The 17,542-nt window shown below is 37.1% G+C and overlaps 1 protein-coding gene across 1 annotated transcript in view; it reads right to left on the bottom strand.

The window, feature by feature from the left end:
• Window positions 1-207: 207 nt before the first annotated feature.
• CDC73 (cell division cycle 73) overlaps window positions 208-17,542 on the bottom strand; it is a 106,347-nt gene continuing 89,012 nt past the window's right edge. Inside the window, exons 13-18 of the mRNA XM_029962237.1 lie at window positions 15,908-15,943; window positions 15,444-15,531; window positions 8,108-8,269; window positions 6,279-6,379; window positions 2,956-3,097; window positions 208-1,790 (exon numbers count right to left, since the gene is read on the bottom strand). Of these exons, the coding sequence (XP_029818097.1) occupies window positions 1,754-1,790; window positions 2,956-3,097; window positions 6,279-6,379; window positions 8,108-8,269; window positions 15,444-15,531; window positions 15,908-15,943 (566 nt within the window). The 3' untranslated portion in view covers window positions 208-1,753. The remainder of the gene's footprint in view (window positions 1,791-2,955; window positions 3,098-6,278; window positions 6,380-8,107; window positions 8,270-15,443; window positions 15,532-15,907; window positions 15,944-17,542) is intronic.

Raw genomic sequence — 17,542 nt, 5'->3', positions numbered from 1 at the left:
TACAGGGAAAATACAGTAACTGCCTACACAAATAGCAGACATTCCAGTAGTTCTGTAGTGCCTCCTCTTCTCAGTCGCTACGCAGAATCCATTAAAAAATCCAGTGTCAGCTGCTTCTGATCTTGGGAGTCACTGGGGTTTTTGTTCGGCAGTTCTGAGTTTTCACATTTCCATTAAGACCATTTAAAATATAGCAGACCACCAATATAGCAGGGATGGAAACATACAATGAAAAGTCAGACCTCACAGTCCTCATAAATTTACAGCATAGTTTTAAAAACCTCTTAAGGAGATGTCTGGGTTTTATTAAAAATGAAGGTAACATCAAATAAAAGCAAAACTAAAACAGAATAGGTAGAACATTTTATTTTTGTCAAACCTTAAATGTAAAGTATATTAAAAAAACATGGTTTGGAATTTCAAGAACAGGAATATAAACATGTATTTTCTATCCCAGAAAAAAAATCATGCAGGTGTTACAGTATTTGATCATTCTCTACATTCACTGGTATGCAACATCAACTTAATGTTATTAATAGATACAGAGATGCTGTAAATTGGTACAAAAACCAGGGTCTTCTGGCCTCACACTGTAGATGAAGCAAATCTGTTCTTTGGTAATTGGAGAAGGCTCATTTTCCATTCCAATGCAGGACTGTTAGGAGGCCATATTAGCCACTCAGCTCAGAAAATTACAACTCCTGTAGACAGTCTGGGCTACTTTTGTCACAAGAAAATAGTATTAGAGGTGGTATTAGAGGTATAAACGTAAAGAAGTTAAAATTATTCGTTCCTTGTGGTGGCTTTTTCAGGGGGAAAAAAATCCAAACTCTCTCCTCCTCTATTCATTGTTTAATCTAGGTAACATTTAGACTCATATGGAAAGGTATTTGTTAGATGGGAATGTACACATGCATACTTTCAGTTTAAATAAAGAGACGTGTGTGGAGAATGGTAATTTGAAGTTAACATGACTTGAAGGTACTCCTATAATAAAGTTTAAAGATTTAGTAAACTGGGACATTACAAATCCAAAAAAAGTGTTTCTAGATTTTTCATCTTCCCTTTTTCAACAAAGACTGACAGAATATACATATACAGGTTGACATTTTGATTTATCCAAAACAACTTTCACTTTGCTCAGTTTGCAAGTCCTACTGACTAAAATGTAGTATCATTCACAACGAAATATTTTCAGTAAGTGAAACAATAAGCAAAGAAAACCAAAACTAAGCTCAGAAGCTAAGTGGTTTAGAAAGCCTGGTAACACCTACGTGTGCGTCAGTGTGCCTATAATTTCTTTTTGTACATTATATCTCTAGACACACACACATATATAATATACACACCCCGTGCGCCCACGCGCACACACACACACCTTTGTAACCTGCAGTGGAGACCAACCTATGTTCTAATAAGGAACCAAACACATCATTTAAAAATGTGGCTAATTTAACAAAACAGAGAAGAAACTGCTGCTATCAAAATATACAATTTGGATTGCAGACTAGAAGGCTAACAACATTAAAAAAATAGTTTTAAGCAAAACCCCTTTGCTTCTGAATAACAACAGGTTATCAACCTGCCATAGCATGAATCATCCAAACAAGATTCTATAAAAAGTTTAAACTGTGACCCTTCCTCATTTGTAAAGTTCTTGACAACTCCTATAGTGCGAGCTCTGGTCTCCAAACTGGAGTCCCTTCCATTTTTCTCAATCCATACTTCAGGAAACAAATGGCAGCTGAAGGATTCAGAATCTCAAGTGTGATTTGTGCTTTACCATATACCTGAAAAAAATTATCAGAACACAATATTACTACCCTTGTGGCATTTATAGGAGTTTTACTCTCAGGAATAAAATGCACAGACATTGTTAAAACAGAATTCTTACAGAATTAGAAAGTTGCCAAAGAGATGCAAAGCCTTATGCACCATTTAGCTCTGTATTATGCACAGTATTTTCCCCACTAAATGATGGTCAGCTAAAACCTTACCTTGAAGAAAATTCATGTTTTCCAAGACATCACATGACTTCTAACATTGAAAGACTATTGTTAAAGATAACTAGGTCATTCTGGGAGTTGACATATATTGTTTATCTGAGACCTTTAAATAGGGAGCCATAGAAAGTTTGATGATTGGAATTATTTTGACAATTCCCAGAGGATTTTTCTTTTGCACTCCATCATTCAAGCAGTTTGCTGTGCACTTAACATGAAAAGATTAAACATCCATAAAATGCATGGGCTTCTCCCCTTCCTCGATATTTCTTCAACTGCTTCATGATAATAAAGTTTCTTCTCTACAATGTGAAAAAGGTATTGCAGTGAAATTCTGATTCAGGAGGGCTCTGAGCCACAGAGAAGCAGAGTCAGAAGCAAAGCAGCTCTTCACAGAGTTGCTGCTGTTCCCCCACCCCTCACTTCCAACAAAGGCAGGGCTAAATACTCAGAAGGCCCCTAAAATACAGAGGAATAACCAGTCCAGAATTTATTACATGCCCTGTTTTTTGGAGTTGTTCTTCTACCCAGTGCTGTGGACTCAGAGGCATCAGAGTAAGACAAGGCTTTGTGGCTCTTCATCTTAAGGTAGTTTATCACCTTTTCTAGACTGTCACCTCGTGAGGTGGAGAGAGAGAAGGAGAGCACCTGGACTGTCCTCCATTCCTTGCCTGCTGCCTGAAGGGAGGTGGGCAATCATGGCACTGATCGGTGATTAATGGTAACTGCCCTTCCTTTCAGTACACACTTATTACACTTTGGAGATGGTTATTTACAGTCTCTAAACATTTACCAGTATGTTCATCAGGGAAAATCAAAACAAGCAATATCTTCAAGCTAAAACACTCTTCAGATGTCTAAGTTGTATACAATTCCCTTGATGCCAGAACTTTAAAGTCTCTCCAAACATCATAAAAGCACAAGCATCAAGGATTTTCACCAGCAAACATACCTGTCCAAAGTTTCCCAGAAGCGTAGAAATACTGGCCTGTCCAAGTGTCTTTTGTGGTAGCTGAGTTCTAACACTGTAACATCCCATTTCTGTACATTTGGATCCAGACGTACTTCGTCATATTTGAGATGAAAAGCTTTAACTGCAGGAAAAAGGAAAGCATTTAGAGTACAAACATGAAGACTTTACAGTGGTTTGTTATCAGTCGAAGAAAATTCCCACCACATCACTCTTTTTTTCAGAATGAAGCCTGAGAGCAAAATTAATGAGCCCATAACCCAAGGAAGTCAACTAGTTCCTAAATGGCACTGACCTAAATATAGCGGTCGGTGGCTCTCGTGCTATTACAGGTTTAAGTGAAAGGGCAGCCCCTATTTTTAGATGCACAGATTCCAGGAGAAAAGCAGAAACCCTTTGCCAATTCAAGTGCATTTTCTTTGAGAAACAAAGATGTTACTTCCTAAAATCTTCCAACTGTCAAAGAATTAAAAATAATTTAAACAAGGCTTTTCTGAGACCGCTGAGAAGGAAGCCTGGTTACTTCCTGAAAGTCTGAGTAGCAGATTGATAGCAGAATGCCAGTGTAACCCCCCAAAGGCTACGTGAACCATTCTGAGAAATTTAGTAACTGCCAATGTTCCCTGATCTAGGACTCAATTAAAAATGGTAAAATATTAACTGTTGCTTTTCTCTTGGCAAGAACTGTCATACATGAATTATGTAAAGCCCAAGCATTTACACAGTTAGCATTAAAAGCAAAGTACCTAAGTCTTGTACAATTCCTGTCTGGTAACCAATTTGATGATTTGAGTAGTATTGGAAAAGTAAAACAGAAGCATTTGACAAGGCTTGTGGAAACTAGTTATTTTTAATGCCATGGTTGTATCATTTTCTAATACCACACTCAGAATCCACCTACGGTTTCAGTTAAATGGCTAAAATATATAAAAATAATTTTAAAAATTGGTTCTTTTTTCCAGATCTATCTAGGAACTTCCTAGAAGATTCCTATGTGAAATTAGCTTTTTTTTTTTTTTCAGCTGACAAACTAAAGAAATTATCATCTCGCTTGTATCTCTGCCAAATACATTTCCAAGCTTTGTGAATGAAAACCAAGAATACACATACATTATCTTTGCTATACAACATTGCATGTATTCAAATAACTCCAGAGAAAACAAATGAAGATATACTGGGGCCATGCATTTACAGAAAACTTAACACCTGAGACAGCCTCTGCATTAAGGTTAAATGTTATTGAGCAGAAGACAACCCACTTCTGAGTCTGAATCAAATCACTATTAAAGCACACTAATGTGCTCCTGGAGTAAGACCTTTAAAAGGGTATTCAAAATTAAGTATTTGTTCATTAAAGTGACATCATTCAAAATTTCATCTTAAACATTTACTTGCAGTTACAAAATTGAGTTCATTTGCTACATGAACATTAAATACTCAGACTACCTGTAAAGAAAACTAGGGAGAACAATTTTAGAGACTCAATTAATGAAATGATATGTGACATAGCAATTGAACAAATAAGAGCCAGTTTGACAGGCTCTGACCCAATACAAATTTTATTGAGGAATTCTTTATGGTAAGCTACTTGCTTGTTTTCTAACATGACAGTGATAAGCTTTGAGTATTTGTTAATCAGTAGAAATCCAGAAGAAGAAGAAATGCAAACTGCAAGTGAAACAATGAATGGCTGCAAATCTCAGAAACCACATTTATGAAGACTATTAAACACTATAAAAACAGCAAAGCAATATCTTCAGGAAAAATTAAACACATACAGCTGGACTGACATGGTGCTGCCTTCATTTACCTGTTTGAATTTGAGGGGTAAGTCATTAGGAAAAGTCAGAGATGGTCTTTGCCAGAAAATATTTTAAAAATACCTTGCTTTGAAGCAACGTCATGCATTTCTAAAATTAAAATTTCAAGGTATGCATTGAGTAAGACCAGATATACTTTCACTTGAAAAGCATAAGAATTTGCACACCTTCAGACTGAACTGTGCAGGCTGTGACTGAACTTCTGGCAGAGCAAAGACCAGAAATGTCAATGTATGTCAGAAAAATTCCTACGGCCCTCTATACATTTATACATACAAAATGTTAGAATTAATAGGGAGCACCATGTGACTGCTGGCTAGACCTTAAATATTTCACTGCATTTCTCTTGGTTTTGCTTCTCACAATTTCTGCTTTCTCTGTATCATTACTTTGAAGTGTTGTTTTCTTCATTTATTAGTCTCTTTTGTGAAGTTCTCTCCTGTGGTGTACATTTACTTTTACAATGACTTTCAGGCTCTTTCACTCTTCCTTCTCGGTCTCATTCCCTCCTTAAGTGACTTATCCTATTTTCTTGTTCACAGACCCAATCTTAGCCTTCTGCCCAACTGTTGGGTTTTTCCCTTGCTGCTTAGCAAACAATCTCTTTCCAGACTCTGCTTCACATACCAAATAGGTGCAGCACACATAAAACCTGGTAAAACTTGTTTCCTCATCACACTGACAGGAAGATGACAGACTGAACTGAGGTGGGTTTTGGTTTGTTGGGTTTGTTTTTTCTTTTGTGTGAGTGCATTGGTTTTTTTGTGTTGTTTTTCTGTGGCTCAGGAACCACTGGACACTATCAAAAGGTCTATTTTCAAAGGCAGTTCCACACTGAAGCAACAGAGAAGAGAAGAGAAACTGGCAGTTTCCTGAGATATTATCGTCCAGCTCACTGTCAGGAGTGAACTGTGCAGGGAAGTGCAGTGTGCCTCAAAGCACACCAGGTACAGTTGTGAGAACTCAAAAAAACTGTTCAGATCTATACAGTGGTAACATCTAGCTCACTTAAAACTTTAAACTTGAGCTTTTTAAAACTTTAAAGGTTTTATCAGACACCAGATCATATTTTTAACACCTTCTTAGTGGAATACTAGGTGATTAATCCTCTGTTCAAAGTAGCAATGAAATGTGAAGGCATCCTGTAAACCTGTTCTCTACTGATTGTTAGAGTATGCATTGTCTGTTCACCTTTTATTTTAGAAGCTTGCAAAGTAAATTTGTACACTAGCTATTCCTGCCTCTTAAAGATGACAGCTCTGAGAAGATTTCTGTGAGCTTCCACAGGTCAGAACAAAAGAACTGCAGAGGGCACATTAATATTCACTGTCTGTGAGCAGACCAAAGCCAATGCCTGCTCAACCACCCACATCCAACAGCACTTGGGAAGTACTTTGCCATAAGCATAAGAACCTTTGCCCTCAGGAAACCCCAAGCACAAGACAAAAACCCCCAAGACATCTAAACCCAAGATAAATCCCTTACTTTTTGCAAAGATATCGACAGGAGATCCATCAGGCAGGAGCCAAGGCCAGCCTTTGAACTGCCAAGCAGGACCCTGTACAAACACAGCCACCACGCGATCCCTGCGAACACAGAAAGGCACGGACACGTTGATGGCCTCCAACATTTCTATTACATGCTTTCCTAGACAGGCAATGTGCCTTAGCATGGCTTCTTATTTTAGTAACAGCAGTATAGCACATCTAACAACCACAACTCCAGCACAACAACTGCTTTTCCTTTGTTAAGCAAAAAAAAAAAAAAGTGGTTTTTCTGGACTTTCTGTTCAACTTCGCAGCTCAGTTTCTCATGTTACAATTTTAAGAAGTCAAACACTGTTTATCTGTGGTCATTATTACTTTGCTTTTAAAATGTGCTCCAACATTTTTAGAGACAATCTTCTGTGAACAGCATTGTAAACACAGATGTGTCTGTTTAAAAGCCTTTATTCTCAATACTGCCCACTTCTAGTTAAAATTTCTGCAAAGTGCATCATCTATTCTAAGAGAACATAGCCACTACCTGTGGTCTAAGAAAATAAATCTGCAATTAATATGAAAGCTTTTACACTATTAAAATTTAACCCCCCACCACTTTTGAGAACAAATAACTTCCCAAATACGGTCTGTCTTTCTGTTGAGTGTTTACATCATCCAACCACGGTTCCTATCTCCCACAACAAATAACTACCTCTCTAATCTAATCCCAAATTAATTCATAATAAAGTCCACCAAATGCCAAATGGAAAAGAATAATCAAGGTGGAGTTTTGATATGGCTCCCTTGGATAAAAGCAATATAAAAAATCCCCACACCACTTCACATCTTGGGGTAGAAGTACTTTAGATCTAGTTGAGATGGTTCTTAGAGGTTTGATCATTAAACATTTTAAGTGCTATTTGATAGTCAGAATTTCAAACTCATAGATTTCTGATTAGTTCAAGCTCTAATGGCAGAGAACAATTAATTTAGGAACAGGACTTTTTCAAAGTATTCCCCTCCATTAAAATCTAATGTGGAAGTTACAAAACCACCAAATATGTCATCATCCACGTCTAAACTCTCCATACTTGTGAGAAAGAAATAAAAATGCTCCATAATGCACTTCATTAAATAACAAAAAGATCTAAAACAATAAAAATATGCTTCTCCAGAATTTTCCTCCTCACTGAGAACTATTTTTCATAGCACTGAGAAATGTGCTACAGACCAAATCATCCGTTTCCAGCTTTTTCGTAAAAGTAAAAACTATCCATGATTCCCTTTCCCCAGCTAGGGCTCTGCCTTCAGAAGTAAACTTCCATCAATTCAATGAATTCTACCCAGTACTGGAATCACTGTTCAGTCTTTACTGTCTGACATATTTTCTTTCTTTAACTATTAAAAAAGTTGGAATGTCAGATGCTGAAGGCCTGCAAACATATCTTCCCAACAGATTTTCCTTCAGAAAGCAGATACAAAAGAAAGGTCTTTCTCCCAGATCATGGTTCAGTGACTTGCACATTTACAGTATCACAGACCAGAAAAATAATATGATCATTTCTATTTGAGTTTCTGGAACATTTCAGGCAAACCTTATAAAATTAGTTGTGCTGCTCACACTGTTAAAATGTACAGTGCTGTGAGTTTTTAAGACCTTTTAGATGAGTTCAGTTTCATATGATTTTCACCTAAAGACTCCCAAACACTTAATCAAATCTGCTCTTATATCTGTATCTTTGCTTTTTAGTGCATTTCATAGTGTTTTATTGGCCCCCTCCAAGTTCTGCATTGTCCTGGTTAAGAAATTTTGCAAAGGAGAAATGTCCTTACCAGTCTTGTGGCATAAGTTTCAGAGGCTGGTCTACTACTCGATAAGGAACAGTAACACTGACTGTGGTTCCCCCCGGCTGCATCTGGTCCTTCCTTCTCTGTATTAGAGTTTCATTCTCTCGTTGACAGCCTTGTTTCTTCTTTTCATCTGATGGTACAAACCTCAGGGAATAACAAAACACTCAGTAGACAAGGGCAATTTACTTGATGGACTCAGCAGAAAAAGTAACAACTTGATGAGAACTTGGCATTATTGACAGCAGTCACTGGAGCCATCTCATCCTCACTGCGCTAACTCCCTGTTGCTACTCACTTAAAACAGCAAAAAAAATTTAGGAATACTATTTCATAAGCCTTTATCATCAAAACAGTCATACTAAAACGTCCTCAGCCCTCCAAAAATACAGTCAGAGCTGTTCTTATGCATTCATGGCTCTCCTTGTCGAGCTTACCCAATACATTTGGAGATGAGGAGCCAGATCACAACCTGCTAAGTGACTATAACTCATTCTTTTTAGTGACCAAGGGTAACCTGGGCACTAAAACAGTTGCTTCCTGGAACAAATTTCAAGAGCTCTTGAAGCCATCCAAATTATGTTTTCTGAAGAAAGCTGGGATTTTTGGTCAAAAACGTTTTTTTTGAGTAAGATTTTCTTTTGAGGATGGTGATTTTACATTATCAATTATTCATCTGATGTATAATACTATAATTTTTTGTTTGTTTTCTAAATAGCCTCTGATAGAATAAGTGCTCAGAAAATACAGATGGGATCCCCATGTCATACGTAATCTATGACAAAAATAATTGCTTAAGATATGACACACCATCTCCAATTAATTACCAGTTTTGAATCTTTCAGCCCTCTCACCTTAAAAAACAAATGCAATCCCATTTCAAGGCCCTCTTCTTTATGGTGACAATCAAATACACAGAACAGGTCTCAAAATTGGCAACATAAACATGAGAGCAACGTAAGCCTTTTCACATATAAATCTCAGTGGATTTTGTCATAAGAAAGATAATAGTCATGTATTTTAGAGAACTAAAACTATGTCGCAGAAAGGGAAGTTGATGTGCCCAGTGTCACCCACCAGGGCAGCAAAAGAGTGGAATTCAGACCCCCTTTCTCCTAACTCTCCACTCAGAACCACCCTGCTGCACTGTAACGCTGCTGACATTTCATTTCCAAAGCTTCTGATAAAAATAAAACAGTGTTTCACGTAACTGCAGTAGTTATCATCAGTACTGGTGCTACATTTTAAAAAGCACAGTACCTAATTAGTAATATTTCTCTTCATTACAGCACACATGGTGCTTTTGAGCAGTTTACAACATTTTTTGGTTGTTTGCACCAGATTTCTATTTGTTCTCTTCCATCTATTTCTCTTTGAATACTAAAACCCAAATTGAATGTGCTTTAACAGGCAGACTGTACTTCCTATTGCTGGAGAAACAGGAAAAAGAATGCAAAATTAAATATGAAGTTCATTATTCAGTCAGCTTGAAAATACTAGTTTTCTTTACATATCCAATGACAAAACAGCATTTTAGGGAGAAAACCCCAACCAAACAATCACGTTTTAAGGCAGCAGGTGAAAACTGCCAATAAACCTTCAGGCAAAACTGTTTTACTTTTCTAATCGAAGTGAACAGATGAAGCCCCCTTACACTCTTCCTGATTTAACAGTGTCTCACAAACAAAGTCACAAGGAATTTCCAAAGTGCGTGTCCAAATGCCTGCAACTGATACAACTGCAGGAGGAAAGTAAAAATAAACCCAGCTGACTGTGAACGGTGCACTAAAGCTGACTAGTATTGCAACTGCAGAAAAAGCATTACAGGTGTTAAATGATGTGCTGTAAATTAAATTATGCTTATCTGTCTAGTACATGTGTGACACCATCATTGTAATGGAAATAGAAACCAAAAAGCTATTCAGGACACTGGGGAAAAGTACACTTCGGCTACCCAGAATATTACTTCCAAAAAGTTAAGATAATAATTCCCCCAATAATTGAAGTAATTTGAAAAGAGTTAATATTTACATATACTTTTATCTATCACATTTGACTGACATGTACAATTGCACACTACACAGAAGCATTCAATACAGTTCTGCTTTGGAAAAAGCTACCAAATGTGACACCAAAGTTGAAGTGTTTCTAATGAATTTGTTAATTTAAAAACTCAAAAGCAAGGTGCACCTTTAATCAGGAGCAAACCTACTGGCCTGTCCTGCCAACACATTGCAGGCTTTGCTTTGCCAGTACTAATAGGAAACTATTTTATAACTTAAAATGAGGATTTGCTTGGTGGTCTTCAGCTTTTAAGTAAACCATTAATGAGCTGCTCATTGCCCATTAGAACTACAGGAATCTGCGCGGAAAGGAATGGAAATAAAATGGGTTTTTTTAAATAATTAAAAAAAATTAGAAAAGCAACCCCTCAAAAACCTTTTATCCAAGTGGCAGGGTTTATGGGAAAAAACAGGATCACCTAAAATGGTGGACATACTGCGAAGAATTTTGTTATTCTGTGTCACATGCACTGAACAAGAACAAACTCTTATAGAATATGTAAATAAAAACCAAACAGCCCTACTTACATTACAGTGATAATCAAATATTCATATGAACAGGGATCTAAAAGGTCACATTTTAAATTTAATTTGTAAATATGAGGAAGCAAAAACATTTTAAATGGAAACAGGAAAGCTAGGCACCCCTGCCAAATTAGACAAGAAGCAATACTGCTTTTTCACCACTATATCTGAGACCTCTTCAATTTGGCTGAAACAGGCATTCTCAATTCTACTTCTAGCTTCAAATGTTTCTGTGTTTAAGAATTCATTTCAACAGTAGTTTATTGGCAGTTTCTCTCTCTTTCAGCTAGAACTTGTGTTAGAGTCATTAAGGTGCCATTTGGCTGTGCCTTGGTTATTTACCTTCTAGATACCTGCTACAGTTTTATTTCCTGTAAAATACCGAATGTTTCTGAATCCACTTCTCCAGGACACAACATAAAATATCTTGTTATCCGAAAATCCTGAAGGAAAAACTATCAATAAGCTGATTCACATGGAACAGTAGAGAAGATGACTGTCACAAAGAAAGCATTGAATCAAGAGCTTACATCTATGTAAACACACAGAGAACAGGAATAAAGGACAGCTCTCAGAAACTTTACAAAATATCTGCTTGCATTTCTGGGAACCATCGATTCAATAAGTAAAAAATCACGTGCTTAAGAGCCAAGAATCAATAGAAATTACTGTAGGATTATAAACTTAATCATGGCCTATGCCATCACTACCTGGACATAAAACACAAGCTTAACAAGTGTGAGTATTAAACACCCAAAAAAAAGTCTTCCCTTGTAAATTATTTATAGGATTATTATGTAGTACTATAGCCAATGGCTTAACTACACATTTGTACTTGACACGTTTTTAATCATTCAATACACTAGAAATGTATTCTGAAACCTGACTGTGCAGGACAGTTTCTTGTGGCTTCTCTGGATTACTATTACCTAGTGGGAAAAAAAAAAAAAAGAGAAAAAAGAAAAAAATTCCCTATCTACTCAGAAGCACTTTTATACTCCTATTAGGAAATTAAAGCACTCCCATCTCTTGCTGTTAACTGCCAAAATCATTACCCACATAAAAAATGGTGCACTCTCACTTTCCAAAGACAGGAGATCCCTTTCCTAAGGTAACAGGCAAGTGATTGAACAAAATCAAATTATAGCAGGTAACTGGCAAGATATAATCCCCTGAACTGCCTGAGCTGCTCATGCCTCGGCTCTAAACTCACATCCATTGCCAACATTAACTTTAAAACACTTTCACTTTCTGGCCCCCAACTCGGGCACACTGAAAATTGCATGAACAGAGAATAAGGCAACTCCAATGTTCCACAGTAACCAAGATCATCATAAGACCCATTCGGTTGTGTTCAGAACTGGAGACCTATTTTTACTACCCTCTCAGTATTTCTGTTATGTTACAGTATCAAAAGCTTTATGCACCTATTTTTGCGAGAGAACAAAGCTCATTTTTTTGTAACACATCATCCCTGAATCTATCCCAGATACTCTGCTCACTATCAAAGCTGGGTAAAGCTCTGTGAGTTGCCTGGCCACATATGGTGAGAGGCATCACAAGTAAGAGCATCATCATAATAAAAATACATAATCATCATCTAATCATTCACATCTCCCTGATGTCATTCCTGCTTCGCCTTTGTTCCATGTAAAGCCGAAGCCTTGCCTCTGAAAAGCCTGGCTTCAGATATTCTCAAATACTTACTCTGGAAAGCCAGATTTTACACAATAACTGTGATATCCAGTGTTGCATTTAGCTAGTGAATAAGAATAAAGCATATTATATAAAATATTTTTAAGAAGTTTCACAATATATTAGAACGTACTGCAGTGCTGACTTTAAGTTAAATTATATCTTCTTCCTATTTTAGACACTTCTCATTTTATGTTGTACTTGGTTCCTTCGAAAAATAACCTTTCAAAAGTTATCAAAAATATTTGCTTATTACACAGCACATGAATTGTATATATAACAATTATATACAGAAATATCCTCCTTAAAGATCTAAGTTGAAACAAATATATTGAACAGAAAAATTAGATATCTTAAAAAAAAAAAAAAAAATCTTAAACCAGTACCATGCTTTGGGTTTGTCATTATACACATTTCATTCTACACATGATAATTTTCCTGCTTTCCATATTCTCTGCCTTAAAAGAGCATAACATTAGTGATAAACTGAAGATGCTACGCATACAAATGTCAGCCAAATCTGGCATGGAAAAACTCTAATATGCTATAGAGCTATGAAAAGGCTTAGTAAAAACATTGGTATAACTAACAGGTTTCTTTCAGTCCTTAGCAATTGAATTTAAGGCCTACCATAGTACTGGATGAAGACTCTCCTGTTTATTTTATAACCATGAAGCTAAAATATCTGTCAGTGATACCACAGTTAGTTTTTCTCATATCCAAAGTGACAATGCATTGCAGTCCAGTTACTTATAAAAAAAATCCAGCACTGCAGACAAACACTACCCTAAAAGACAGAGATTCCCAGCTATGACTAAGTTTTGATTTTAAGTGGTTTGGTCTCTAACTATAATTTCAGGTAATTATTTTTCTTATTTTGTTTTAAGAAACATTTAAATGGATGGAATCACAAAAGCTGCTTCATTTATGAAACCCAAGTGCTCATTCTTTATGATCACACACTTCACAGAAGTCTGTTGCCTCAGGGATCAGACATGGAAGAGAAGCCCATCCTATAAACAGCTTCCATACCCTAACCATCCTGGGGGCATCATTCTCCCAGGCTTCTCCTGCTTTTCTTCACAGTCTCCCTTGCAATGGCTCTTCCCTTCCAGCTCCAAAAATCTCTTCTCCTTCTGCTATATCGCCGATCTCCTCTGATGGCAGCTACAAGAAGGTTGACTATCTCTAGAAATACATGAAATGCAAATCTCCCTTCATCTTCCTCAGCAGGGGTAAGGGAGTGAGTAATAACTTAGGTGTGTCCTTTCTATCTGGACAATATTTCTTTATTCCTTGTGGCAATGACAGGAGTCTTTGGAATCTCTGCTCTTCTGTTAGATTTAGCCATATGTGGGGAATGAGCTAAATAAGGTGGTGACATAAGAGGCAGAAATTAGTTGAGTCTTTTTTCTTAGGAAAACCATCATATATCTATCAATCACTCTCTACATCAAGACTAGTTCTACACTCTGCATACCTGAACAGTAAAATAAACCCTGAAGCCTTTCCTAAACTAAGCACTTCAATAAATCTGAATGCAACAAAATACAGCCCGGGAGGTGTATTTCCTAGAAGAGCACTAGAACTGTCATGGCTAAATTAATATTTTGCTCTTCTGAATTCTGCTATTGCCCTTCTGATTCATTAACATACCTTGCTTCTTTGCTTTCTCTTTCATACTGGTTAACTACATCAGTGTCCTCCTTTGAACCCTTAAACTTCATTTCCTTTTTTTTCTGGATCATGTTCACTGCATTCTGAATATCAGCATCCTCACGGGACAGGTCTTCAGAACTTAACTGCAACTGCCCTGGTGGAGCTGAAAACAACTGAAAACTGTGTCTCCTGGCACAGATATACTTACACATGACATAGAGGTGCCTTATTCCTTTCTAAGTATTCCCATACCAGGCATATGCATGGATGTAAAATCCAAGGCTTGTTGGGAATTTTTTTCCTAAATGTAAAAACCCACATAAACAAACAACGTCTCTGTCAACCCAATTATATCAGTCCAGTGACTGCTTGCACATTATTAAACTGTAATGTTAAAAGCCACCCTTCTCTCCAATTAAATATTTCAGAGCAGACATCAACAGTCCAGTACTTCCTGGATCTTCGATGGTATGTGGCAGTAAGCTGGGAACTACAATTAGATCAGAAGAAGGTGCCTCATATCTCACAGCACAGTTTTATAAAGGAAGGTAAGGCACCACAACAGGACAGGCTGGTTTTGAAGAAGAGCAGTTTTACAGCCCCATAAAAGATGAGAGCATAAAAAGACAACCCCTCCATTTTTTGAACCTACCATTGTGGACAATCTGCAACAGTGTATTTCTCTGTGAAAATGACTGATTCAAAAAAATCAACTGATATTTACAGATAGGCAAGTCTAAATGCCATGATCTGTTGGACAAGCAGAAAGATTCATTGAGTCATAATGAATTAAATCTTAGAATCAGATGTGTGATGCGATAATCAAATTTTAGCAACTCGCTGATATTTCCCTGGATGAATTTGCATCAATACCTCATGACAATATGTGAACTTGAAAAAAAAAAATAAGTCTGTCTTTACACAACCAACTGAGCTGCTTGGCTGATACAGCCTGATACAGACCCTCCAGTCACTGTCCTCTTTACCCTAGCTGTGGTCATTTCCCAAAATCTTTTCTGAGCTCCAGGAGCACACTGCTCCTCTTCTCTAACCCTTCTTCCATTGTAAGGGGTCATGGATTGGTGCCTTTATGTTACATAAAACAAAACCACTGCAGATACTGGAACTGGTATTGCAAGACTCTCTCCTCAGTCTGCCCCTTGAGCCCAGAGGTCACAAATGAGCCAAAACTCTGAAAATAAGTTTTTGCTTTTTTCCTGCTAGTCAAAAGGAATTAATTTCTTTTATACTCTGGTCTGTAAAACTAGCTTGTCACAAGAGAGTAGATGAACCCTCTTGCTTAATTACTAATTAGGTACTAGTATAACTTGGTATCTGAAAACAATTTGTTGTACAGTATGTTCTAATCAGCTACTTACTTCAGATCTTGCAGAAGGTCCTTTGCATTAAGCATTGTTATTAAAGAGGTCGTGGCTGCTGGAATAATGATTATGGGAGTTCGAGACCCTGTAGAGATAATAAAGTTAGACTTGCCTGGGGGTTTTTTTGGTGTGTTTTGGTTATTTGTTTTTTCTCCCCCTTTTTCATTAAAGGAGCTGGACATAAAAACAGATTCTTGCTTAACAGGTCACAGTCTTGGAAATATATTCAAGGAATATTGTAGCAAAACTTTTTCTAGACTAAAGGTTTTCATTCACAAAAGAAGCATATCATTGTATCATGAGTCTCTAAGTAAGGGTAGGACCCATATTTAGCAAACAGAATGCTGTCTGCATTCCACTACTTGTTTATGTTGTTGCTTGTGGTTCCAGGAAAAAAAAAAAAAAGAGCAGACACAATTCACACAAAAATGAAAAGGTTCATGTAACTAAAACTGACTCACCTTTTTTCTGGTTTGGAGGTGGTCTTGCTTGCGAAACTGAAAAAAACCCCAGAAAATACGGCAGGATGACTAAGACATAGATACAAATGTGATTGTAAGGCAACACTTCAATGTGTTTAATTGCAGGAGGGAACAAGAGTCACACTACAGTCATTAGATCATTTCCACAGATGCAATACACTAAGTTGAAGCAGGGATTTATAACTTTGGTCTGAGTATTCAGCAAACAAACAGCTTCTGACCATCTGAAACAGATGTTAGGAGAGTTGAGTCAATCTCTCCTGGTTTTTCTGAAGGCAGTCATCCCTCTCCATCCTCCATAAAAGGTCAGGGCACAACACCACTGACAAGAATTGCCACAATCGTGAAAAAAGCTGCTTGTAGATCTGAAGTTCAACAGTGCTGAACCAACAAGAAAACTGTTTCACAACAACCTGATCTTTACAGAGCCTCACCTTTTCATTGGCAGTTATTATTGTACATGACATCTACAGGATTTAGCTATCCTTAACACATAGAGAACGTTCAACAATCAAAATCTGAATTTCAGGCTTCCCCAGGTTAATTCTGGATTGCAGTTTGAGTTACATGAGCTCTTTGGGTGCCAGAAACAGTTAAACTTGACAGATAAGGTGGCACTCAAGAAGGGGAAAAAACCCAACCAAACAAAAACACACCCACCCACCCCCTCCCGAAACCCAATAAAAATAACCCTCAACCATCAAACAAAACCACACAAACAAACTCTATGGGACAGACAGAAACTGAAGAGTTCTCTCCCCATTTCTGCAATAAAACATTTCCACCTCAGCCTTCAAGTTGTGACTGCCTCACTACAGGGCAGACAATGCATTCCAAAGTTGGAAAAGCATCTGTGTTTCTTCACTTTGGTGCCACTACTGAATTACCTGACTTCCCCCAAATAAAAACATATTATAGTCCAGTTTTCAGGAGTCCTAATTTCAGGAAAGAACTGTTGTGCCTGATAATTACCATCATACATGTTTATCCTAATTAAAAAAAAATCAGAAAATGGTGAGCAGTAGAAGGACTGATGCAGACTAACTCAAGTCTCAGTTGCTACTATGCATGACAAATTTCATTAATTGACTTCCAATTGCATAGCACCAACTTGCTCATGTTTATTTATGACCAACTGTTTCAGAAACTACCTAGAAGAGTATAAATATTCAGAACACATAGTTGCCATTGTTGAAATATTGAGACCATATCCTTAATTATCTTTTCCTGACACTGTCAAATGCACAGATATAATCGGCAACACTATATTGAACTACATGAACTTTACCTACCCAATGATTTTATTTTTTTTTTTAAATCTAGGTATCTCCTTAATGTAAAAATGTCCCTGAAATATATGGGCAGTAACAGCCCATATAACAGGAAAAAAAAAGGAAGAAAAAAGGAAAGGGAGGGAGAATAAATATCTGTAAGAAATTTGACAGTGGTACCAAGACAGGTTAGTAGAAAAGTTGGTACTGTAAAATATTGCCCCCCCCCAAAAAAAAATCTTACATCAAAAGCACATCTCAGACATATTTTCCAAATCACTACTGCACAACTGTTTAGCCCAATTTAACTAACACTGCTTATATGCAAAGCAGCATCCTCCTG

This window comes from Manacus vitellinus, unplaced genomic scaffold (assembly GCF_001715985.3).
Source record: "Manacus vitellinus isolate BGI_N305 unplaced genomic scaffold, ASM171598v3 scaffold_44_pilon, whole genome shotgun sequence".
NCBI classification, from domain to species: domain Eukaryota; kingdom Metazoa; phylum Chordata; class Aves; order Passeriformes; family Pipridae; genus Manacus; species Manacus vitellinus.
Note: the sequence above shows the minus strand (reverse complement) of the source record. Positions and strands in the feature narration are given on the sequence as shown.